The sequence below is a fragment of the Mobula birostris genome, chromosome 2 (assembly GCF_030028105.1).
Source record: "Mobula birostris isolate sMobBir1 chromosome 2, sMobBir1.hap1, whole genome shotgun sequence".
NCBI classification, from domain to species: Eukaryota; Metazoa; Chordata; class Chondrichthyes; order Myliobatiformes; family Myliobatidae; genus Mobula; species Mobula birostris.
The window spans coordinates 212,104,270-212,131,647 of record NC_092371.1 but is presented as its reverse complement, the minus strand read 5'-3'; the positions used below and the strand labels follow the sequence as shown (position 1 = coordinate 212,131,647).

The following is a 27,378-nucleotide window of genomic DNA, read 5'->3' as shown; positions in this document are numbered from 1 at the left end:
GCTATATTTTAAAAGGAGATGCTTACCTGCAAATGTGCTGAATTGGACCATAAGATATAGGAGCAGAAGTAGGCCATTTGGCCCATTGAGTCTGCTTCACCATTCAATCATGGGCTGATCCAATTCTTCCAGTCATCCCCACTCCTCTGCTTTCACCCCATACCCTTTGATGCCCTGGCTAATCAAGATCCTATCTATCTCTGCCTTAAATACACCCAATACACTCTGAGTGCTTACTCAGAGCACTGGTACCACAAAATAATATACAGCTTCTAGGTTAAGAAAGGTCAATCAAAAAGGAACACTACTGTCCAGATTACAATGATACCAATTTAAAAGTTGTGATTACACTCAATTTCCAAAATGCCATCATTTTTAGCTTTGTCTTCATGAAATTGGACCATGACTTTAGAACTCTCCTTTCTCACCAATACTGGCTCTCAAAATTCATCCCTACCTTTTCAAGGTGCTCCTTAAAGTCTACTACTTACCTTGTGAGTGTTTGTCCAAATGCAGCTCCAATGGTCCAAACAGGGTCCTGACCTTGGGTGCCAAATGGCATGGAGTTTGCATATTTGATGATCATGTGGGTTTCCCTCATGCTGTAGTTCCCAAACATGTGCTAGTTGGTAGGTTAATTGGTTACTGTTAATGCCCTTGCGTGTAGGTGGGCAGCAGATCAGTGCAGGAGAGGTGCTTAACAGTATGGATACAGTGGCCCATATGTGTTATGTTAGAAGATTATATTTAACAGCAAATTATTGTCTCAGCAGCTTCGAAGGGAAGTAAGAATTACGATTGGAGGCCTTAAACATACATTTCAATATCATACCTGTTTATTATGGTTTCAACATTGTAAATGATAAAACTCAATCAGAATACAAAGATTTAAAAACTAATTTTAATGCATGTAATCAAATGTTGCTTTTTGTTTTGCTTTTGAGGGTCATGTAAACAACCATAAAAAATTCAGTCTAATTCAGCACCATAAAATTAATTTTTGCTTTAACAGATTGCATCATCTCTGCCAACACTCAAGAACATGGTGTTAACAGCTCTCCTCTCAAAACTTAAAAAACTGCATTAATAGAGTGCAAAAGAAAAATGAGCATAGGTAATAGGTTGGTGTACTTTAATGAGGTCCCTTAATGAAAAAAAAGTCACTGAAGTCAGTAAGGAAATATCAAGGCAATGAAATATATTTATTTTGACACTAGAAATGCAGGTATGTTAAAGATCCACTTTTAATGTGAATTTAACAACATTGTTTAATTTTTTCTCTTGGCATCGCCAAAGCTAACACTAAAAATGAGAATTTGGTAAAAGGATTTTTACTAGAAACACCTGCTTTGCCATGTGATGTGAAAATTCCACACTGTAAATAATGAACACCATTTCATATCAAAAAGCATATTCTTTTGTGATCCAATTATCTGTATGTCATATTTGATTCCTCAGAACTCAATACAGCTTAAACTACCACTGTTTCAATATCATACACACCAAATGGAACAACTTCAGTTTTTTTTAAGAAAACGATGTATCTTACATCTACTTATCCTAAAAATAGCAGAGAACAGTGAAATAAGAAGTTTTATTCTTCACTAATCAGGAGTTTTGAGGTATACATGTCAAGTGAAATAAAGAGGATATTGTAATACTGATAATTTTATATACCCTCATAGATGACAACTGGATAAAGCAGGCCAAATTAATGCATTTAGTATAGTGTATGTATTACTACTTTCAAGGTTGTAATATTTTCTTGCTTTTTTTGAAACGTTACCAGTGACCCAACAAAACTACTGAAAATCAACAATTTCTTCTTGTAGGAAAAAATGTCAAAATAAAAACACGTTGATCTGTTTTTTCCCCATCATGAACCCTGAAGACTTAAGGCATTACAATGAGCACAAATTTAGTAACTAATCACTGCAAGAAGACATTTCTAAAATTTAAAATTTATCACAAAAATGCTTTTTATTAAATAGAGATGTTGATAAGAAATCTGGCTTTGGTCGGTAGCGTTAAACACATCTGACAGCTCACCTTGACACATTCACGACATATGGACCCATATGTAGGGAGGACTGATGACCATACACATGCTTAGCGCTAACGAATAAACACAAATTTCTCCACTATTAGCCACCCCAACCCCCATCTCTGTCTAAATAAGTGGTGTTCAGTCAAACTGGAATATCTAGTCTGAATTCTTCCCTTGCACAAAGCAGCAATTTACAAAGTAACCTCACCTTTGCTAAAACACAGCACCAGTGACACTTAGCTCTTTCTAAGCCATTAGTGGACAAATGCTGAACACATAACCCACTGTATTTTTTTAAACCAACAAACTTCGTTCATAATTATACAAAGGTGAAGATAACCTTGTGATAATTTTTTTCCCTTCCAAAAAAATAGCACTATATTCCATTACGTGGACATTAAACTACAACTATTAAGGACATCCAAGGAGGAAATCTACTTTACAGAAAGCCACATTAACATTATTTACTAAGTCTACATTTACAATTTGGAAGTATTTTTAGTTTCTTTTTCCGATCTTGTGCCCAATAAATTGATCTGGTACAAACTAATTGCTTATATCCAATAATGGGGATAAGGGCACAATTTAAAAATTAAAAAAACATTGTAGACAAAAAACTTCAAATTATATCTAAAGACTTGCTAGGTTTTAATCAATGCCCTTCACTTGTTTTGTTTCTTACTGTAAAGCTACACAAATTGTTCGGTATCTTAATTTCCAGTTTTGCTTATTTCCTGGAAAGATCGGTCTTTAATTCAGCTTTTGCACTCGGCCTTTTAAGGCGCCAGCTCCCTATATTTTCTTGCTCGTCCTCATCTTCTTCACTATCAGTGAACCTGTACTGATCAGATTCTCTTGAAGGTTCACACACCTTTTTGAGATAAGAAACTTCATTCACTGATACTATTTGGGCACTTTGTTTCTTGCTAACTTTTGCAGATGATTTTTTCTTGTTTGATGTTGCAGGTTGTTTTTTGGTTATTTTCATCAAGGGTTTGAATTCTTTAGCCGCCTTGGAAGTAGGAAGAAACCACTCCTGAATGTGAAAATAAATCAGCAGAACGTGGTAAGCACCAAAATATTAATAATCATCAATTTACTGACCATCAATTGTACATAAATCATGAAATAAATTCACTAGTTTTTACAACCTTTTGATTCACCATCAAAAATTATTAGTGTTCTGCTATTCAATGCAACTCCTCCAAAAAGATTCATTTGTAAGAGTTAAATTATAATTCACATCCTTTATCTCATTTCTGGATATAATTTCCATATTTCAGATACAGGCTTGAAGGAATTATTCAGCTGTGAAAGAAAACTTTTAAAACAGAATATAAAATCCAGAATAAAAATTGAAAATACAGCAATATCAGCAGTTCAGACACCATGTGAAAAGAGAAACAAATCTAAGAGTTGGGGGGATAGTTGGATGTAATCTTCCACTGACCCTCTATGCAAGCTCTTTCTTGCATCAATCTCTCGGGTATCGTTTTCCGCTGAGAGGCCATTACTCAGCTGATCCGAGAGGCCCAAGACAAAGTAGATCCTCTCCAAGCAGAAAAGTCATGTTTACCCAGGAGACTGATAGTAGATGAGGCCCTGCATTCAGAATCAGGACTGTCAAAGCTGGAATGATAACTGAATCTTGCAAAGGTCAATGTTATTTACAGGTATTCCAAACATTGAAACAGTATAGAAAAATAAAAACTAATTTACAAATTAAAATTAAGTTTATTAAACCACCAGAATTTTATAAACACACCTTAAATAAATGTATTTAAATTAGCTGAATTTAAAAGAAGTATTAATTTCTATGTACATTTATGTGGCCAACTGTTTCTTCCTGTTAAATTTATGTACCTAGAATGGGAATATATTTTCTGTGCCCAAGTGGTATGCAATCCAAGAAAGTTAGTGTTCCATTGTTCGGCCCTAGGATCAGACCATAGCACTGCAGAGGTGCCCTGCAGCCAATACTTAAATGAAGCAGCAGGTTGGATTTCATCCCATGTTTAAGAGTCTATAGTTTCTGGCCAGTTAAATAGATAAAAGGCAGTACTTCCGAATGAATTTAGGAGTTTTAAACTGAGGATCAGGTTCATCGTCATGTCAATTAACTTTCTTCATAACTGCTGAAGGATTTTGACAGTTCTTGATTAAAGCCTGTTCAGCTTTACTATTTCTGCAAAATGAATACTGGCTTAAAATGTTGGGTCGGTATAATTCATCTCCTAAAGCTAGCACGCAGCAAAGCTGTACATAAAATGTACATTTGATTTAGTTGTCTTAAAATGTCATTCAGATATCTATAAAAATATAAAAATTTAAGCAAATAGTTTGAAAATGAGAATTAAACATTTTAAAAGATATTAACTAGAACCAAATAAAAGATTTAAAATAAAGCCAAAATAATTTAAAAACCTTGTACTTATCCTCTAAAATCATCACATCCCTAAAATCCACATTAAAACATTTGCCATCTCCAATTAACTGTTTCTCTCTCCACCAACACATTTCAATATATTCACTGTTTCTAACATTTTTTTAAAATTTCCAATTACTACAATATTTTGCCTTGAAACATAAATTCAAACATGGTTGAGCACTGAATATAAATATAGCTCTACCACTCATCCTGAAGGAAGGGATGAAAAAAAAACTCTTCCAAGTCCTCAGTTATGTTAGCATTTATTTCTGAAACTGGAATTATACTGTTATCCTGCATTATGCACATACATGTATTATTACTTAATACAAATCCCTGGGCTATTCAGAAATTGACAATTTAGGTGAAGAAAATGCTGGTTATCAAAACAATTCAGACAATGGTAAGTTCTTTTTACCTCAAAGTGTACATTGTTAATATGATACTTTACTCCACTCTCAGAGCTGAATTCCTTTTCACATATCAGGCATTTGTACTTTCCAGCCACATACTCCCCCTGGTGGTTTAAAGAAACAACCAAGTAGTTAATGAACAAGTGTCCTGACCTGAAACATCCCAATGAGGGATTTAGTACAATCTGCTTTGTCCCTAAGGATGAGACATGAGACTAAAGAGAGTAGAATGATGTCAATTGAATTTGACTTAGTCAGCAAAAAAAAATTAAACCCTGTTCTTGTAGGACAGCTACTTAAGAGAGAGCAGGGCAGACTGATGAGGTTGAAGGTAGCATCAATGGACCAGAAGTGGCATCAACACAGATAGTTGCAGAGGGAGAAAAGTTTCTTCGATCCATTATTTAACCAGCCTAATGCTAAGCTCACTCTGTCATCACTGAGTGTGTCTGTCTACGAACTCCCTTGTCATGTGACTTCCAAGTTGTTAAAACTGCATTGTGGATGAGAACAATAAACTTCACTTAAAATTTCTATGAAGAGGTACAGTCGACGTTTCAGGCCGAGACCCTTCGTCAGGACTAACTGAAGGAAGAGTTAGTAAGAGATTTGAAAGTGGGAGGGGGAGGGTGAGATCCAAAATGATAGGAGAAGACAGGAGGGGGAGGGATGGAGCCTAGAGCTGGACAGATGATTGGCAAAGGGGATATGAGAGGATCATGGGACAGGAGGCCCAGGGAGAAAGACAAGGGGGAGGCTGGGGGGGAACAGAGGATGGGCAAGGGGTATAGTCAGAGGGACAGAGGGAGAAAAAGGAGAGTGAGAGAAAGAATGTGTGTATAAAAATAAATAACGGATGGGGTACGAGGGGGAGGTGGGGCATTAGCAGAAGTTAAGAGAAGTCAATGTTCATGCCATCAGGTTGGAGGCTACCCAGACGGAATATAAGGTGTTGTTCCTCCAACCTGAGTGTGGCTTCATCTTTACAGTAGAGGAGGCCGTGGATAGACATGTCAGAATGGGAATGGGATGTGGAATTAAAATGTGTGGCCACTGGGAGATCCTGCTTTCTCTGGCGGACAGAGTGTAGGTGTTCAGCAAAGCGGTCTCCCAGTCTGCGTTGGATTTCACCAATGTATAGAAGGCCACATCGGGAGCACCAAACGCAGTATATCACCCCAGCCGACTCACAGGTGAACTGTTGCCTCACCTGGAAGGACTGTCTGGGGCCCTGAATGGTGGTAAGGGAGGAAGTGTAAGGGCAGTGTAGCACTTGTCGGCTGGGGTGATATACTGCGTCCGGTGCTCCCGATGTGGCCTTCTATATATTGGTGAAATCCAACGCAGACTGGGAGACCGCTTTGCTGAACACCTACACTCTGTCCGCCAGAGAAAACAGGATCTCCCAGTGGCCACACATTGTAATTCCACATCCCATTCCCATTCTGACATGTCTATCCACGGCCTCCTTTACTGTAAAGATGAAGCTACACTCAGGTTGGAGGAACAACACCTTATATTCCGTCTGGGTAGCCTCCAACCGGATGGCATGAACATTGACTTCTCTAACTTCCGCTAATGCCCCACCTCCCCCTCGTACCCCATCTGTTACTTATTTTTATACACACATTCTTTCTCTCACTCTCCTTTTTCTCTCTCTGTCCCTCTGACTATACCCATTGCCCATCCTCTGTTCCCACCCCACCCCACCCCCCCGTCTTCTCCCTGGGCCTCCTGTCCCATGATCCTCTCATATCCCCTTTGTCAATCACCTGTCCAGCTCTTGGCTCCATCCCTCCCCCTCCTGTCTTCTATCATTTTGGATCTCCCCCTCCCCCTCCCACTTTCAAATCTCTTACTAACTCTTCCTTCAGTTAGTCCTGACGAAGGGTCTCGGCCTGAAACGTCGACTGTAACTCTTCCTAGAGATGCCACCTGGCCTGCTGTGTTCACCAGCAACTTCGATGTGTGTTGCTTGAATTTCCAGCATCTGCAGAATTCCTGTTGTTCACTTAAAATTTGTTTGACTGCACTTCTTTTTCTAAAAAAATAAAACTTTCCAAGATGTTAAAACTGTATTGTGGATGAGAACAACAAACTTCACTTAAAATTTGTTTGACTGCACTCCTTTTTCTAAAAAAATAAAATGCTCGTGTTCCACTTTACCATTTTGGTAAGTGATCATCCAACTCTAAGAGATTAAAATCCTAATGTGGATATCAAATCGAAAGTTGTTCTTACCCTTGTACAAGAACCAAGATGAGCCTTCAATCCTGATACGCTGGTATAATAAGAAGCACAATCCTAAAGAGAGATTAGCTGTTAAATACAATTACAAATGATGTTGCTAAGCTTGATAATTTCTGTTCCACGTAATCTAAATTTTCTGTGATTAAAGTACACTGTTAACACAAAGGATGCCCAAGAAATACATTCCTAAAATGAAAGTGTCAGGCTATATGAAATTTCTGATCTAAACTCAGTTTAGCTCAGAAATGTTGTATCTCTAATGATTTTATTTCAGTTCCATTATTTGTTTACTACGATAGTTGACTAATGTAAAGGGATTGTCTGTTCACAAATTTTCTGCTTCAAGCATCAGTCACCAGATGGTAAACAAACAAATTAAAGTTAAACTATACTTTTTCCTCAAACTGGCACTCTCCCCTTCTCTAAGAAGCCACAAAGTACAGCACTAAGCAGACAAGTATTACTTTAGACCCTGAATACAATTTATGCCCCACCTGTGACCTTAATACTTAACTACATATTCCAACAATGCACCTGTGTTAAACTTAACAATCAGCTGAACTGATGCAGTAGCCTTTCTCAACTTTTCTTGCTCTTCTCCAGGACAGCTACCATCCTACATGAATGAATTGCTAAAAAGTAAATTATGATGCCGTAGCATGCCTAGTAGTTTATTTTTAAATTTGTTAACAGAAATTTATTGGGGTGGAAATTGTATAATCTTAGCATAATACTTCTCTTAGATTGGAATAAATGTTAAAATTATCAACAAGATCACATCTACCAAAAAAGATGCACAGTATAAGGTTATGCCATTAACTGAAATTGGTTACTCAAAAAAGTGGTCCCTTATTTGTACTCAACATTGCTAAGACCATTTATTATCGAGTAGGAGGTATGGACAAGTATTTCCTTGTTTCGTGATTAAGACTACCAGAGAGGGACACAAATATTAAGGGAATCATTTTCATTGTATGTAAGTTTGTGGACGCAGATCAATTAAATCAGGCTACTCTGTATTCCATTACTAAATCAGAGCGTAAAACAAACAAACTTACCAAGAAAGCCAGCTCTTTGCAGCAGAATCCATTCTGACCTAATATAGCATTATGTGTTTGTCAGGACATATATTACAAAGAACATTCATTTTTACAAATTCATGTTCTACCAAACTGATTTGCAGATACAAATCATTTTAGAAGTTAATTGCTTGAAAGAAATCGTAACTGCTCAATTATAAATAAATGGATTAATTTTTATATTACCAGGAAAACGATAGAATTCTTGTGAGGGAACTGCTAGATAAAACAGCCACAGCATAGGCGTAACTCACAATAATTCCAAATGCATTGAAAATGAATTCTTATGCACTAATTTTGAATAGTAACTCATTCCAATCAATACTCAGAATATCAAATGAGGAAGTGTTGTCCAAAGAAACAAAATGACCGGGCAAAATGTGTGAAAGAAACAACTATTGACTATAGTTTGGTAAGCTAGTTTATTCCACTAAATTAATATTTTATCTTTAGTAAATGCATTAATTAATTGAAATGAGAAGCACAGCTGTTTGTATTGTGGATAACATGGGTGAGGGAGGAGGGTAGGGGAGGAATTTTAGTTTTAATACCAATGGTACAAGTGCGATGAAGTCAGAATGTGATTTCTTCATAACTGGCAACACTGAAGTATACAAGTAGTTGCTGTTTTTACCTTGTTTGGGCATTGCACTCTCTTATAGGTTTTCATTTCATTCTTCCACTTGCAAAGCACTTCATGACTGAATGTAGGCAAGCCAGGCCGTGTGTACTTCAACTAAAGAAAAGCCAAAAATTACGAACGCACATAGGGTAGAAATTTTTCCTAAGTTGCGAATTTTGTTTTGATAATGGAATTAGATTCCTATGATTATAATTGAGCCAAATTTCAATATACATACAGTATGGTACTATAACACAACTGTCATACAGGCAGCTAGATCGTAACCTTCTATCTCACATTTTCTCAGAATTTTGTTCTGAAAAATACTGGAGAAACTTTAAAACAAAATTGTGACCAGACAGAATGTACAATTTAGCAGGAAACAATATTACTTGTTTAAAAAAACAGAAGTTAAGACTCAAGTACACTAATGTTAAGCAAAACTTAGTCTATGTGAAAATAAGGCACATCTACAAACCTAACATTTTACTGTCATATAAAATTATGCCTATACATTTTCAAATCTAATTCAACATATGTAGTAATTCAACAAGTCACAATTCACAGGAATAAAAATGTAAAATATACTATTATTTATTCCGAACTACGTGGCCGCTGCAACTCAGTGTGGATGATGGTATTTTATTCCAATTCTTTACCAGTGGCTCATCAAAACATGTGGTCTAACTGGGACAATAAGACATAGGAACAGAATTAGGCCACTCAGCCCATTGAGTCTGCTCCACCATTCCATCATGGCTGATCCCAGATCCCACCCTACCCCAACACCTGCATTCTTGCCATATCCTTTGATGCCCTGACCGATCAGAAAATGATCAATTTCCATCTTAAATATACCCACGAACTTGGCCTCCATCGCAGTCTGTGGCAAGAGAATTCCACAGATTCATTACTCTTCGCTTAACAAAATTCCTCCTTACCTCTGTTCTAAAAGATTGTCCCTCAATTTTGAGACTGTGCCCCTAGTTCTGGATACCCACACCATAGGAAACATCCTCTCCAATCCACCCTATCTAGTCCTTTTAACATTTGGTAGGTTTCAATGAGATCCCCATGCATTCTTCTAAATTCCAGTGAGTACAGGCCTAAAGCTGTCAAACACTCCTCATATGTTAACCCCGTTCATTCCCAGAATCATCCTTGTGAACCTCCTCTGGACTCCCTCCAATGACAACACATCCTTTCTCAGAAATAGGACCCAAAACTGTTGACAATACTCCAAGTGTGGCCTGACTAGTGTCTTATAAAGGTTCAGCATTATCTCCTTGCTTTTATATTCTATTCCCCTTGAAATAAATGCCAACATTGCATTTGCCTTCTTTACCATAGACTCAACCTGCAAATTAACCTTCTGGGAGTCCTGCAAGAGGACTCCTAAGTCACTCTGCACCCCTTCTCCCCATTTAGATAATAGTCTGCACTACTGTTCCTCTTACCAAAATGCATTATCACACACTGTATTCCATCTGCCACTTTTTTGCCCATTCTTCCAATTCGTCCAAGTCCTGCTGCAAAGCAATACAAAGCCATCAATTCCATTACCAAATCATTGACAAACAATGTGAAAAGTACACAATACCTGAAAAACACCACTAGTCACGAGCAACCAACCAGAAAAAGCCCCTTTTATTCCTACTCGCCGCTTCCTGCCTGTCAGCCATTCCTCTATCCATGCCGGTGTCTTTCTTGTAACAGCATAGGATTTTATCTTGTTAAGCAGCTTCGTGTGTGGCACCTTTATCAAGTGCCTTCTGAAAATCCAAGTAAATGACATCCACTAGTTCTCCTTTGTCTACTTTGCTTGTTACTTCCTCAAAGAACTCTAACCGATTTGTCAGGTAAGATATCCCTTTACAGAAACTGACTTTCATTAGTCTCCAAGTACCCCAAAACCTCATCCTTAGAAATGGACTCCTAACACTTTCCCAACCACTGAGGTTAGGCTAACTGGCCTATAATTTCCTTTCTTTTGCCCTCCTTCCTTCTTTAAGAGTGGAGTGACATTTGCAATCTTCCAGTCCTCTGGGACCAATGCCAGAATCAAGTGATTCTTGAAAGATCATGACCAATGCATCCACTGACACAGACAATTAGTTATGTGACTTGAGGAGTAAATGATCTGGGTATCTATGGGCCCACTTGCCTAAAAGAAAAAACAAAATGGTTAGCTGCAGGGATATTTGCCTTTGCTGTATCATTTTTACCTTATCGTCATCTGGTACCAGGTCACGTTGGATTTTCCTCCGAGGTGACTCCCGAGCAAGTTCGTCTGCCACGATTTCATGCAGGTGGTATGCAGCTAGCTTGGCAGAGCTCCTTCGTACTCTTCCAGTGGACGTTCTTTCCACTTCTGGTTCACTTTCTTTTTCAGCAGCCTCATCATCTGTAGTTTCTGGAGACTAGTCAATGAGACACAAACGCATGCAATAGTTGACCACCAGAGATTGTGGATTCTAACAGTTGTCAACACTGTACTAAAGAAATCATATTTCATAACAACTGGACTGCAAATCTTGGTTAGAGCAAATTAGCCTATAGTGAATCTAATTGCCCAGCTAGGTAGGTAACAATGATGGGAATTATGAAGGGAATGCCTTTAACTCAGTATTTCTAATATCAAACAAGAGATCTTGGGTGCAAACATATAGCTCACTGAAAAGTGTCCATGCAAGTAGATAGAGTGGGAAAGAAGAAATATGTCATATTTGACATCATTAGTTCAAGCATTAAGGAAGTCATGTTGCACCTTAGTTAAACAGCACATTTCTGGTTGCCCCATTTCAGGAAGGATGTGGGGACTTCGGAAAAGGTGCAAAGGAGGTTTACTTGGATGTTACCTGGGTTAGAGGATCAGTTACAAGGAGAGATTGGACAAACTTGGATTGTTTTATCTGCAGTGTTGGAGGCTGAGAGCAGACTTGATAAAAGTTCATGAGAGGCATTGATTATACTAGTACAGACAGTCAGAATCTTTTTCCCAGGGTACAAAACATCGTACCAGAGGACATATATTTAAGGTGAGAAAGGGATAGTTTAAAGGAGGTGTCTGATGCAAGTTTGGTTTTATACACACGGTAGTAGTAGTTGCCTGGAATGGACCATCAGTGGTGGTGGAAGAAACAGATATGATAATGACATTTTAAAGAGATTATTTGATAGATACATGAATATGCAGAGAATGGAAGGGTATGGATCACGTACAGGTAGAAGAGATTGTTTAATTTGGCATTGTGTTCTGTGCAGACTTGGTCAATTGAAAGACCTGTTTCTGTGATGTACCGTTCTGTGCACTATAAAGTCCAGATGAAATTCAAAATTGTGTGTTATGGCACATTACTAACAATGTGCAAATGATATCTTGTACCAGTTAATTTAAATCCACACAAATGCAAGATGAAAATGGCAAAAAGGGAGAGAGAAAATATCAAGTTCAGTACTGTGCAAAAGTCTTGGGCACCCTAGCTATATATGTGCCTAAGACTTTAGCACAGTATTGTGTAGATTTTATTAATCACCATCAATCTGAACTACCAATGAGATAATGATTAGGTATCTAATAAACATTTTTAGTATTTTTGCAGTAATGGTTATAGCAATGCAAGTCTATGGTCCAAGACTGGCAACTATGCAAACATGAGAATAGCTTTTGTAGAAATTTTGATTACCGGTGCATGCTCTGATTTCAAGTGATAATCCAGACCTGCTTTCGACTTGTACAGCTTTCCACAGTGTTGGCATTTAAATAATTGTTTCAATAATTCTGATTCTTCTTTGCCACACTTTTTCAAATGATAGAGGTAACCCATTATACTAGTAAAGCTGGCAGAACAATCCTGAATATCATAAAGATACAACATTAGTAATTTAGTGGAGCTCAATGAAAGAAGACGGCATCATTAGAACATAGAAATTTACAGCACATTACAGGACCTTCGGCCCACAATGTTGTGCCGACCATGTAACCTAATCTAGAATTTCCATAGCACGTTGCCCTCTGTTCTTCTAAGCTCCATGTACCTATCTAAGAGGCTCTTAAAGGCCCCTATTGTATCCACTTCCATCACCGCCACTGGCTGTGCATTCCACGCACCCACTACTCTCTGTGTGAAAAACCTACCCCTGACATCCCTTCGGTACCTATTTCCAAGCACCTTAAAACTATGCCCCCTCATGTTAGCCATTTCAGCCCTGGGAAAAAGCCTCTGGCTATCCACACGATCAATGCCCCTCATCATCTTATACACCTCAGGTTACCATAGAACTTGAAGAAATGTGTCCAACTCATTCATTATTCTGTCAGTCATTTCATGCACACTCAATTAAGACTGATGTCACTTCAAGAGATCACATTATATTCAACAGACTTTATTCAAAATCTCAATATACAAAGTATGAAAATTATTCCAGATTTCAAGACACATCTGCAAAGAACAAAGCTACTTGAGAAACTTATCCATAATGGCCTCTATTCCATCAGGTACATTGATTTTTAAACATTACAAATCAGTTGCATCTCATTTCAGATGCAGTATCATAGTTTGATCAAAAGTAAAATATCTTACAGGCACAGTAAAAAGGGCTGAGCAAAACTAACATCTTAAAATACCTTCTGGTAACTTTCTTACACTTCCACTAAAAGTAAGTTCTATCTGTAGCTATAACGCCACAGCTAACTAGTTTACAAGCTCATACACAAATAAGTAATGACACTTTAAATATTTATATGTTGGGCTGAACATAAAGAGATCTGAATCATTACTTTTTATTTATTCATTCCATTGCTGGCAAGGGTTGCGTTTATTTTCTATTCATAACTGTTTTTGTTGGGCTAGTAAGAATCAATTAAATCGGTATGTTGAGAGCTAGATGCAGACCAAAGTGAAGGACATAAGTAAGCCAATATTGCAGTGTGCTACCTTCATGGTTAGCATTCCTACTTTAGGCTGTTTAATTTCCGTTTAAATTTAAATTACCCAGAGGATGGGATTTCAATTTGAGTCTGCAGATCAACTGACTCCGGGATATTAAAGCAGTAGCATAATCACAATGCTACTGTATACCAGTGGGACAACCTGATACAAAGACCCATTGCTCTCATACAGAAATAAAATACTTCATAATTCATTATATTTGTTTTAAATGTAATCCCTTAAGCAATATTTTTAGTGTATTCACATTTTCTTCTTAAATCAACTTCCAAGAAGTCAAAATCAGTAAGTTCATTTTCTACCCTTACCTCACGGAGACACTTCAATCTCCCCATTCTCCTCAAAACCTTTCGAAGTCTTTCTCTATCAGTCTGCTCATCAACCACATCCCCATCTTTCAAAAGTGGCTGAAAAGAAATTGAAAAAAATTGTAAGTATATTTGCAAACTTTGTTGATGTCAAATAACAATCCAGGCAGAATCCTGGATGCCACTAGTTTGCCCAGCAATGACAAAATGCCATCATACCACTACATACATACAGACGTCAACCACCAAATCAAAACTGTGCAAAGAACATGGAGCGTACACCACAGGGAGATTACATGGTGAGCGATGGATTGAAAGATGACTACCATAAATGACAAACTCTGACATAATGATGTTTTTTTAAACTCATGAGGTTGACTTTCACAAGTTTTCAAACTTTAACACTCTGCTATTCATTTCTTTAAGTGTTTAAAATTAATCACCTGCTACCAGATCAAAATCCAGAATATGAACTGGCAGAAATGGCTAGCTTGAATATGTGCTTTTCTGACAAATAGATAGGAACATCTCAGATGTCCAGCAACATCTCCTGATCATAACCCACAAATATAATTCTAGTCCAAGAAAAAGGAACAGGAGAGCCTTTTGGCTCTGTGATGCGTTGCCACAGCAAACAAAGTTCAGTTTAGATTTTAACTATCTTACCATATTGTTATGGTCTGCCATTAAATGATACTTGAGCCCTGCTAAAGATTTCAACTGTTTTCCACAGTGTTGGCATACAAATGGTTCCTAGATGAAAAGAAGTCAGTCTTAGAATGGAATCCCAGATTTCTGTTACTTTATTTCATTGTTATTAATGCAAGTAGAGTATGCCAGTTTAAAACAGAAAGATGACAACTTTTTAAAGTGTTCTTTACAATACAATTTTAGGCAATAACATTTGTCAAATGCTTAGCAGATAAAAACTGCAATGATTTTCACACACCTTTGGCATACAAATCAGAACAAGCAGTTAATTATAAATTGTTTGGTATCTGATTGTTTGAATTGTACCTTACAGTCATTCAACATCACAATTAGTGCTAACCAGCTTTTACTTTTCCAAAATCATTACAGTCAGGCACAAACTCTTCTTATCTATTATTCTTTGTTATATTTTTACTGGGATCTCACTGTCAATGTTAAAATGCTGTTACAGAAAATCCACTGGTCAACAGTTTTAGAACAAACTGAATTACCAGTGTTTTACACTGTAATCACATACTGATACAGTTTTATTCAAAAGCTCCAATTGACACTAATGTCAGCAGCAAATGGAAAACCACAGAAAGAAAAGGTTTGAAATGAAGAAAATTTGCTTTCACAGAATGGTCTTCTCTCTTGCTCCTAATACACCTCCAAGTGGCAGCAAAGCTAATTTACTGTTGGAGCCCTGGAAGATTCTGTGGGAAATGAATCATCCATCCTGAAGTTCCACTGTTACATTAAATACTGGTTCCAATATTCTTTTTGACAGAAGTCAAAAGAATCAGAATGGAAAAAGCAGTATTTTAAAAAAGAGCAAATCGATGGTTATACAAAATACAAGTGATAAGATGTATAAATGTTATAATTTATCTTTTTAATTCTATGAAGATTTAATCTAAATATACTCTAATTTGCCAGAGCTTTCAACCTTAGTAAGAGCTTAGAACTCCAAATGGTAGCTACATTTATCAATCCACAGACAAACTGCCTGCAGTTATATTGTGATATAGATGACAATCAATTAAAGACTTGAATTATTTGATCAGCCTGTAGCACAACTCTCTCTAGGTTTCATGTTACACAGTAAAATTTATAAGCACCTCTTTGCAGTTGGCCATGTGTTTCTTCAGCCCTTCCACTGTCTTCCTCATGACAGCCTTACATGTAGGGCACGTAATCTTTCCCTTTTCCAGAATTTCCAGATACCAGTGTTCCTCCTGACTTCCTGCCAATTTAATCCAATCATATTTAAATATCAATAGAACTAATATAGAAATTCCTTACCTTAAATTAAAATTCATTTCAAGTATAATATCTTTCAAGTCCCCTTCCTTCCTACACAAATGAATATGGTAAGAGTTGGAAATTAATTTGAATGACTTTAATAAATTAGGTAAGTAAAAAAAAACAAATAACAGATGTTGTGGTAATAAAATCAATTGAAATACAGATGAAAGAAGGAATGAAACAAAAGCAATAGACCAACAAGAGAACATGAAGAATGTCAGAATATATCAAAATAAAAAAGGAACTTCAAGAGTGCCAAAAATAGAGGTATAGGCAGCTTAATAGAGGTTCAAATAAAATCAAAGAAAATATCATAGAGATACAGAAGGGAAATTCACAGAAGAGTGTGCTGGTGGAAATAAACCCACACCTGGGCGAATAAAAAGCGGTTCATCTATCATGTGGTAAGAAAATTCTTCATGCTTTCTGTATGTGAAAGCTGCAGCAGTTTCCTCTAATGTGCATTCCAGAGAAAATAAGTTAAAATCTCTGACCAGAAACACTCATACACCATTGATAAGAGGTACTGCAGTTCAGAAAGGAATATATAATATTGACTTCTTATTACGTTGACAGGGATAAGCTTTGGGAGGTCATAATTAACATCAGCCAACACAACTCATTTTTGAAGCAACAATGGGTCTATTAATTAGGTAAATACAGATATCCAAATCTATAAATTTCAAAAGACATTGAAAATATTCGGCATAGGCGATTTGTTCAGGAAAATTGAAGTGTGTGATACCAAACGCATTATGGGAGCCAGGGGTTCATTAAAGTGTTCAATGGATGTTAGCGCTTAGGTATAAGGCTTAGTATATAAAAGTCAAGCATGACACAAAATCAAAAATAAGTGACAGATGGTTTAGCAAGTTTATTGTGGCTTATAAATAGACATGAAACTTAACATGGAGAAATGTAATGCAAAATATTACAAGGAAGAGATTAAATAAAGGATAGTTATACTTTTATCTCATAATTTGAAAATTTTAGATATGGATATGAAGCTCAAATACAGATAAATTTATAAAAACACAGTGGAACTAGTTGATCCAGCTGCAAGCAGTAATATAAGGTTATAATTTTTTGGGAATCTTAAACTATACCAGTTTTTAAAAATAATTTTATTTTTATATGAAGGGTCTTGCAGCTCACAAATGAAAACTGTTCAGTTTACTAACTCAATAGACAATGCAGACTAAAGTTTGTAGAGTTGGGTTTTACAGTGTCTGACATTTAAGAATGATAACGACAGTCTCTGGCACCTTGAGTTTCAAGCATAGTGTACTGCATTGGTGAGAGTCTTTCTCTGTATTTGGCTATACTGAGGTAGTTACAGACAGAGGAAGTTTCCTCCTGTCCTCTGGTATACCACTGTATGTAAGTCCCGCTGGGTTGCTGTAAATATGAAAGTTAAATCTCTTTGGGTAATGAAAAAGAAGTGGCAAGAATATACACTCCAGGGCCCCTTCCAAGAACATCTGACAGGGAAAAAGATATTCAAAAGTACATAGACAATAACTGGCCGCTTCATAAAGGCCTGAATTGCTGCTCCAAGGCTATCCATTTTCACACTTAGTCGGCTGGATGCAGAGGGATTAACCACATCCTGCAGACCAATATTTCTCTAAAATATTCAATGAAGTTTCAGATCCTGTACCATAGAATCTAAAAGGAGATTCACTCTAGCTCGCTGCTAAAGTCCACATGGAGTCCAGCAACAAAGCAAACCAAGTGATGAATCTCACCACCATTGCATTATTTAATGCACCAGCTCTGCAATAAATCTGTATCAGCTTATTCAGCATTAACTCATCAGTATGAATGGAAATTCTGAGCAGAAACTTGAAACATTTGGTCAAATAAAATGAATTTTCACTATCTCATCTGGTTGGGGAGTTGGTTAAGAATGATCATCAAACTAAAATGATTATAAAGAGTGCAGAGAGCTGAGAGCTGTTGAAAGTTTGTAAAAAGTAAAGATTATAAGGTGCAGAGCAAAGAGATCAAAGAGCAGTAGGATGCATTTTGAAACTAATGGTATAAAGCAGCACAAACAACTTGAATCTTTCTGTATATCTAAATTTCCATAATAGATTAATCAGAATTATCTGGTTGAAAATGAAGTTTTCAAATACATTCCCTGTAGTTGAGCTTACAATAAAAATTGACTGAATTGAACAAGCCTACTGCTACAAATTTTAGGAGGTGCTTCAACATTAATCACAGGACAAGCATATTACCTCATAACATATTTTGCACTGACCTGTTCAAATATTACAACCAGTTCCTTTATCTACAAAGGTATCACCTGGGAGGAATATCTCGATAAAAGGGGAAACCCTGCAACAATGTTAATTTCAACACAGCTAGCATTTACCTCCTACCTGCTGGATACGAAGGAAGTTCCTTTCGCACATACCGAGAACGATTTCCAGATTTTTGACTCTGCACTTTGGCATGGACTTTAAAGGACTTTTGTTTTTTAGAAAATGTATTTGTTACTGTAAATGAAAGAAGAGTTTTAAATGAACAAACAACCTATATCAGGCTCAACATTCTAAGTTACCGATGGATGCAACATATTAAATTCACACAGGTGCTTTATATAGATGTTCGAAGCAGGCAAGGGTGCTCCATTCTCATAGTCACACTATTTGATGCAAAAGTAATGGCTTGTCAGTTTTCCCAGATGGGAATAAAAGGTCTTAAACCATTACTCTTTGGTGGGGTAGGGGACATTACCAGTGCTCACTATCTATCTGTCAATCTGGCCACCGAAAAATTTTCCCATCTTTTTCACTGTTTGCAAGTTTGCTGCACACAAACTGGCTGTTGTACATTTTTTAATACAACAGAGACAGCATTTCAGAAGGATTTCAATGGCACTCTGGATACCCTAAGGTTGCAAAAATTAACATAATTATAGAAATCTTTCATTTATTCCTTCTTTACTATAGCTTTACCAAATATTTTAGACTTATTTTTTGGTACTTGGGTCCTGATGCTGCAGGTATAAAGTACGTTTCAGTAGAACAAATGTCCATCCTATTGATTATTTACTGATTACAGTAAACCATAAGTAATAAAGAGTCCACTGGAACATCTTCCTGAAAATAAACAATTCACTGGATTGTTGCAGTCTTTGCAATAATATTCATGGCAATTAGGGGCTGCAGGTCACTATTAAGAATAGGTTAAGCAAGGCAACCCAGATAAAGATACAGTACTTAGGGAGGGAAGACTAATCTGACTCATTAACTCTGGATCGGCAGAGTATAGAACAGCTGCAGGATGGAAAAAAAGATAAAGGGGCCATGGGCTTACTCCTGAAACAACTTAGGTCACAGGAGTGAAACAACAGGCAATAGGTTTGCTAACACAAATGATCAACAGAAGAAATGTAGCTACAAATAACAGACCTGATGAGTATAAATGGCCTAAAGGAGAGATGTGATATTGATTGAATTCACTGTGATCAGATACTGACTGATCAGGAGCATGGATCTAATCTTGGATTTCTCAGGTAGTGATAGCTAAACATTTGTATATTGGCAAGAAAATAGACATCTATGATGGGCAACAGGAGAATTGGATGGTACTGGCTATGAGTTGTGATTTTTAAGTTACACCAGTTCTCTTTCTCCCATATGCTCAATATACCAGTGAACAAAGGAACATGAGCTTTGAATGACTATTATGGGGTGCAGAAGTAAGTAACTTGCACAATATTAACAAATTAATTGCTCTTGAAGGAGCCAGGAATGGCAAATTCCAATGGATGACTATTTATTGATTAATCATTACTTGGCTGAATATCATCCTGGAGCTCATAATATACTTTTACAAATCTGAACTTGCATTTCTCCAGATTTTGAATCCGTTTTTGAGGTATTTTTTCTTCTTCTTGATTCCGTTTTTTAAAAATAATTTTCACCTTGTCTACAAGATTTTTTTTTGCTGTAAGTTCCCTGATTTATATTTCTTGATTTAATGAGGTGCTTCAACATGATCACTCATAAGTTATGTACACCCTCTAGAGGGTCACAATCCAATTGGCCCCCAGTGACAGCAAATCTAAGCTTCAAAATTCATATATAAATCTAACTAACTGCCCTTTGCTGCTCCACACGTTAAAGCATTGTTAAGCTTGAATGAAGCATCCGAAATAACTGTTAATTGAATGTTTTAAATCTGTTCACATTTTATACCTGTTAGCTTTCTTCCTTTATGAGAAGATACATCGTCATCATCATCATCACTATCAGTACTTCTCATCTTTCTTTTCTTCTGCATGGCTTTGCTCTCTGTTATAAAAGTACCTAGTTTAACTTTTAAGAGTATGTTTTAGCTTTAGGAATATGACAAATGTATTGATTTGTTAAAATACTACATAACACAGTCGCAAGAAAGAATTTGTGAACCCTTTGCAACTATCTGGTTTTCTGCATTATTTACTCATAAAATGTGGCCTGATCTTCATTTAAGTCACGATAATAGAGAAGCACAATCTGCCTAAGCTACTAACACACGAACAATTGTACTTCTCGTCAATAGTGTGCACACCATTTAAATAATCACAGTCTAGTTTAAAAAAGTATGTGAACCTCTGGGGTAATGTCTTCTACAAAAGCTATTTGGAGTAGGTGCTCCAATCATTGAGATGAGATTGGCGGTATGGGATGTAGAAGTGTCCTGCCCTATAAAAAGACACAGAGTCAGGTGACTGACAGAGCTGCTCTTCTTAAGAAAGATCTGTTTATGTGCACCATGCTGCGATCAAAACAACTTTCACTGGACCTTAGAAGAATTGTAGAGATGCACGAAGCTGGAAAAGGCTACAAAAGCATTTCTAACGATCTGAGTGTTCATCAGACCACAGTCAGAAATGGCCTACAAATGGAAAAAAATTCAGTACTGTTGCAACTCTCCATGGGAGTGGGCATCCTGCAAAGATCGCACCAAGAGCACATTGTGCAATGCTGGAGGAGGCGAAAAAGGACCAAAGGGTAACAGAAAAATACCTGCAACGATCTCTAGAACTTGCTAAAGTCTCTGTTCATGTGTTCACTATAAGAAAAATACTGAACAAGAATGGAGTCATGGAACGACCCCACAAAGGAAACTACTGGTCTCCAAAAATAACATTGTTGCATACCTCAAGTTTACAAAAGACCAACACAAGTTTATGGGAGAAGGTTCTGTGGACAGATGAGACAAAAGTTGAACTTTTTGGCAACACCAAAATCTCATCCCAACTGTGAAGCATGGTGAAAGGAACATCAAGGTTTGAGACTGCTTTGCTGCCTTAGGGCCTGGGCAGTCTGCAGTCATTACAATTCAAAATTGTATCAAGACATTTTACAGGAAAATGTCAGGGTAGTGGTTCGTCACCTGAAGCTTAATAGAAGTTGGATGATGTAACAAGGCGATGATCCAAAACATAAGAGTAAATCAACAACAGAATGGTTTAAAAAGAAGAACATCTGTGTTTTGGAATAGCCAAGTCAAAGTCCAGACCTTAACCCAATTGACATGCTGTGGCATAACCTGAAGAGGGCTGTTCATGCAAGGTCACCAGAAATATTGACGAACTGAAATAGTTTTGTATGGAGGAATGATCTAAAACTCCTCCTCGCTGTTGTCCAAGTCTGATTAGCAGCTACAGAAAATGTTTGGTGGAGGTTATTGCTGCTAAAGGAGGTTCCACCAGTTATTAAATACAAGGGTTCACATCCTTTCTCAGCCTGGACTACAAATGATTAAACAATGCATTCAATAAAGACGTGAAAAATACAATTGCTTGTGTGTTATTAATTTAGGCAGATTGTGTTTGTGACCTAGATGAAGATCAGATCACATTTTATGAGTAATTAGTGCAGAAAACCAGGTAATTGCAATGAGTTCACAAACTTTTTCTTGCAACTGTAAATACAACTCTTATAACAATCAGAACCAAACAGATACGGGGAAATACAATAACCATTTTGCTTTTCATCACAGTTGTTTTAAACAAATTAAAAAAGTAGTCTGCAGAACAACAAAGAAAATTTTTTAGAACATTTAAACAGTATGAATTAAACTAAACAATTATCTGCTGTAATAGTTCCCCTGACCTACTCCAAAAATTCTATTAGCAAAGCCAATAACTGGCTTAGAGGAACTCCACTTAGAGGAAAGCCAAGAGTAACAATGTTAGTGGATCTGTAGTACACATTACAGTACTACCTTGGTAGACTTCCTTTCCTGAAAGACATCATCGAAGCACTTGAATTTTCACAGCAGTCTGGTAGCTTCATAGCTATCAACAGTATATAGACCTTTTAGTTTTGAATTAATAATAAAAAACTGAATGTAAATCTATGAACTTTCATCTTCTGATCAATGGTTCATACCTCTGGATGCTAATTCAGTAATTTAACTACTACATTAGTATATATGTGTGCTTTCTTTACACATTTCACCTATTAAACATGTTTCCAGAATGTATTAAGTTCTAAGAAAATTCAATTCAAAGGAGGAATATTTAAAAAAGAGCTCAGCATTCTCATATCCAGACAAACAGTTGTATTGAGAGTAAATTCAAATATATTTTGTATACTGCCCAAAAATGCTGTTTTGTTTGGGATTTGGAGTACAATAGAGAATCTTTGAAATATCAATTGATATTATGCAAATACTTTTTAGCTAATTTATATAAAACCAATTCCCAACTGTACTAAAATCATTCTTTGAGAATTAAGAATGCTGGTGATAGAAATGTAAATCTTTCCTGCAGTTAAATAATTCACAGAGTCAATTCTGATGCAAAGTAATCTACCCATTTTCAAGTTTATGAAGATCAGAGATTCTGCACAAACTACACAATTTACCTTTCCCTTTCTGCTTACAATTTTCTACATAAGCCTCCATTCCCTTCATCTCTAACCAGTATCTTGGCTTGCGAATTGCCAGTTGTCCATCATCCTCTCCATTAGCTTTATCTTCTGAGGCTGAAGATGAAGCATCACTGAAAGATTCCTCTTGGCTATCTTTGGGAACAAAGTTACTTTTGTATTGTTTGTCCCTAATAAGAAAAAAAAGTTCAAGTAAACTTTGTGATTGGTTTATGATACAAGCACATTTAAATAGTGGAAAGGAATACTAAAGAGATAACTAATTGCTCTGGACAATTTATTTGGAACAAATTATTAAACACATTATTTGGAATCCTCACTGTGTATTTCAAAATGAAATTCCCATTTTCTGGTAAAACTAAAACTAGGATGAATATTAAAAAAAACTGGTAAATCAAATAGGGAATTAAAGAGAAACTTTTATCTGGACAATGGTTAGAAAGTTAATTGATTACTATAGGCAGTTAAGGTAATAAAAACCTAGATGCATTTAGCGGGAAGCCAGCAAGAAAAGAACATAAATGGATTTGCTTTTGGGGTTAAGAACAAAGAGATTGGAAGATGTCAATGTGGAGTTCAGGTCTATGTCTATGTCCCAAATACTTTAAAAAGTGCTGGTTCTGCTTGAAAGGAGACCACATAAGTGCAAGTTATTACAGTATAAAAGGAGGAGCTATTCACCTTATTTTGCCTTTGCTAGCTGTGGTTGATTTCTCCAAATAATCTCACTTTGCTACTATTTTCAATTTTACTATTCTCAGCGCTTCCACCCCCCTTTCAGGAAGGACAGTCCTGATAAGAACAACACACTGATTTATAAAATACTTTCTTACGTCACAATTGATTCTTTTGCCAAAATTCAACAGGAAAGTAAAAAATTCCATTAAAGACTAAACATAAAAATCTGCAAGATAGCTAACTAATGATTTGAAGGGAAATACTCTATTGAAAAACAAATATAAAACTTCCTATTTCAGAATTTTAAACGAAAACAAAATTATTCAATCTCTTAAACTATACGTACTTTTCATCTCCCAAAGTGATCTTTATCTTTTGAATTCTTGGTTCCAAGTCTTTTTCAGGAGATTCAGTAGTCTGAAAAGAAAATCCTCAAATTTTTATTGTGATCGTGGAATGCACACCCGGTTGTAGTATATACTTCACAGAGATAAAAATCAAGTTGGCTAGGTACTCTCCAAAACAAATTGTATTATTCTTCATAACATGTTATTCAAACTTCATCAGATTTCTATAGTTCATGAATGAATATTAGTTCAAGGAATCAGTACACCTTTTCTTTCTAAATTCATAATTCCAAAGTCAAAAAGTATGTTGGCCTTGCAGTTAATTTTTCACTACCATAACATATACCACGTTTAAAATTTTCTGAAGTGCCAGATGAGTTTTCTAAAATTTTCCAACATATTATTGAAGAACTGAAACAATGACCAAGAGCAGAGCTTCTAACATTACACTCTTTCTACATAATCCATGTATCAGGCTGAAAACTCATTTAGGCAGGTTATCTCCCAATGGGTGAAGCTGAAAGTAATCTTCTATGATCTATTAAGTTCAAGTTATCTTTAGTTTAGCAACTAGAAATATGTACCTTAAAACATGCCTTCTCTGTATAATTCTGTCCACATCATACAAGTTGATGTTAGTCACTTTTTCACTTCTCAATGCTTAATAATAACAACGATATTACAGTATTCTGAGCTGGTGCAAGCTTACAAATGCTCAAATAATTGCACATTTGAAAGGAGATACGGTCAGTGGAAAAAGAAAGAACAGGACACAGAGATTTGGAAATGCAGGAACATAGAAGAAGGGAGATCTATTTAACTGCACAACATTGTAAAAAAACTACTTTCAGATTGGTATTCAAGTTGTGTATCCAGGCATAAATGTTTGAGCTTGGCATCTGCAGGCAGGATCTGTAAAGAACCTCATTAACATAATTATGCAGATAATATACCGACCGCCCAAACTGTGCCAAATAAATAATGTTTTCGTAGCTGGCTTCAAGGTACTAATTTAACTTGGGTATTCACCATCACTCCTGTGGTCTAAGATTTTAATCATTATCCCAAGAGATAGGCAACTTTATCTCCCATAAAACAGTGTGAACACTACATTCATAAATAATATAAATCATATTTTCCAGTTACTGACTTGGTGCAGATCTGCCACTTCACAGGGAAAAGAAAATGACGCTGCTGTATTAATATTTTTATCTCTGTATGCCAGCACTCAGTTTTCTGTTTTTTTTTAGGAATTGGAAATGGTTTATTGTTGTCACATATACTGAGTAAAAAGCTTGTCTTGCAAACCATTCATACAGATTAAATCATTACATAGGGCATTGAGGCAACACCATAACAGAATGCAGAATAAAATGCAACAACCACAGAGAAAGTGCAGCAACGTTAGGCATTAAGGTGCACGATCATAATGAGGTAGATTGTGAGATTGAGCATCCATCTTATCGTACTGGGGAACCATTCAAGTTCAACTTTATTTCATCTGACTGTACATACTACAACGAAATGAAACAGCATTGCTCAATAGACTTATAACAGTGGGCTAGATGCTGCCTTTGACCATTGTCTGTTCATTGAGAGGGTGAAGAAGAGAGAATATTGTGGATGGATGCGGTCTTTGATTATGCTGGCTGCTTTACGGAGGCAGCACAAAGTTTAGACAGAGCCCATGCAGTGGAATACTGGTTTCTGTAACGTGCTTTGTTGTGAGCAAGACACATTCTACAGGTGACATTTACTCCTCAAAACTATTTACAAGGAGACCATGGGCTCCTCTTAAGTTTGCAGAATGGCGATTACCTTCCACTTTCTCAACAGTAAATTTTGTGAATTGATGGATAATTTCTACTAGATGATCACTATATCAATTTATTAGACCAAACTAAAGTCCAAAAAAGATGTGATCAAAATAAACAAACACTGAGTGGAAAAAATCTTGGAGATCAAGCAGCTACTGATAACTGCAAAAAATATAAATGCTCCAAGTATAGTCAAGACTGAAGCCCCAACACTGAAAGGCCTACCCCGATAAGGAGGGCCCATCAAGAAGAGAAAGGTAACCCGTGTTTATAGAAAGAACCAGTGTTCTCAGTCTAGATCTTGTCCTCTATCCTAAAGTCCTTGACTCTATTCCACAGCAACTATTCACTCCAGCCTCATCACTGGTCCAGGCTGTCAGGATATTGGGAAAAAAATCCCTCAACAGTAAAACTACAAAACCCAAGGAGCAAAAAATAAGACCGCTGAGGATGGCAAATTCAGAGCCTTAGTGCCCTAGGAGGTAGGGTATGCTTCATGGTTAATAATGCCTGGTGCAACCCCCAGAACGTGCATGCTGTCAAATCCTTTTGTTCCCTGGATTTGGAGTACCCTGGTGCTGCTGTGTAGACCTTACTGGCTGCTTAGGGAGTTCACAGCTGTTATTATCACAGATGTGTCTATTGTGGTCCATGTCCACCTAAAGTTGAAGAGCAACTTCCAGGTTTTTATTGAGAACAGAGTCTCTTCATAAGGAACATGTGAATATATCACCAGTTTGAAAACCACCAGTGGCCAATTATAAGCAAGCACTCGCAAAACTGCATAACATCATCTGCAGTCAAGAAACAGCCTATCCCGACGCATTTCAAATTATAGTCGGCAACTTTAACCAGGCCTGTTTGATGAAAACCCTGCCCAATTATCACTAGCATGCAACTTGCTGCACTAGAGGTCCCAACACAGTAGACCACTGCTATGCTACGATAAGTTCCTTCCCAAGACTGTATTTGGCAAATCGAACCATTTGGCTCTACTCCTACTACCCACATACAGACGGAGCCTAAAAAGCAAGGCTCTAGAGATCAAGACAACTAAGAGGTGGTCATGGGAGGCAGAGGAACAGTTACAAGATTGCCTTGAATCAGTGGACTGGGCAGTGTTCAAGCACCCATCTGAGCACCTGAATGACTACCCCAGGGTCGAAACAGACTATTAAAATAGCTATAGATGAGTGAGTATCCACAAGATCACTCAGGGTTTATCCCAATCAGGAACCCTGCATGAACCAAGAAATACGGAATTTGCTGAGAGCTAGATCAGAGGCATTCAAGTCTGGAGATCAAGAATGTTACAAGAGGTGCAGGTATGATTTCTGAATAGCTACCTCATGGGTGAAGTGGAGATCCTGGACTAGACTGGAATCAATGAGGGATGCTCGACAGCTGTGACAGGGCTTGAATACCATAACCTCGTACAAAGTTAAATCTTGTGAGATAGGGGACAGCAGAGCTTTGCTTCCAGATGAGCTTAATGCCTTCTATGCTCGATTCGATCACCAAAACAGGAAGGAACCCCCATGCCTCC

At 36.9% G+C, this 27,378-nt stretch overlaps 1 protein-coding gene across 3 annotated transcripts in view; it reads right to left on the bottom strand.

The window, feature by feature from the left end:
* Window positions 1–883: 883 nt before the first annotated feature.
* znf512 (zinc finger protein 512) overlaps window positions 884–27,378 on the bottom strand; it is a 52,764-nt gene continuing 26,269 nt past the window's right edge. For 2 of the 3 annotated variants that reach the window (XM_072251406.1, XM_072251407.1), the window contains exons 4-16: window positions 24,015–24,085; window positions 22,967–23,160; window positions 20,306–20,401; window positions 18,482–18,598; window positions 15,908–16,032; window positions 14,763–14,849; window positions 14,097–14,195; window positions 12,526–12,693; window positions 11,065–11,259; window positions 8,852–8,953; window positions 7,130–7,192; window positions 4,894–4,992; window positions 884–3,083 (exon numbers count right to left, since the gene is read on the bottom strand). In XM_072251406.1, coding sequence (XP_072107507.1) covers window positions 2,775–3,083; window positions 4,894–4,992; window positions 7,130–7,192; window positions 8,852–8,953; window positions 11,065–11,259; window positions 12,526–12,693; window positions 14,097–14,195; window positions 14,763–14,849; window positions 15,908–16,032; window positions 18,482–18,598; window positions 20,306–20,401; window positions 22,967–23,160; window positions 24,015–24,085 — 1,725 coding nt within the window. In that variant the 3' untranslated portion in view covers window positions 884–2,774. The remainder of the gene's footprint in view (window positions 3,084–4,893; window positions 4,993–7,129; window positions 7,193–8,851; window positions 8,954–11,064; window positions 11,260–12,525; window positions 12,694–14,096; window positions 14,196–14,762; window positions 14,850–15,907; window positions 16,033–18,481; window positions 18,599–20,305; window positions 20,402–22,966; window positions 23,161–24,014; window positions 24,086–27,378) is intronic. The other variant, XM_072251408.1, reaches the window with a different exon arrangement.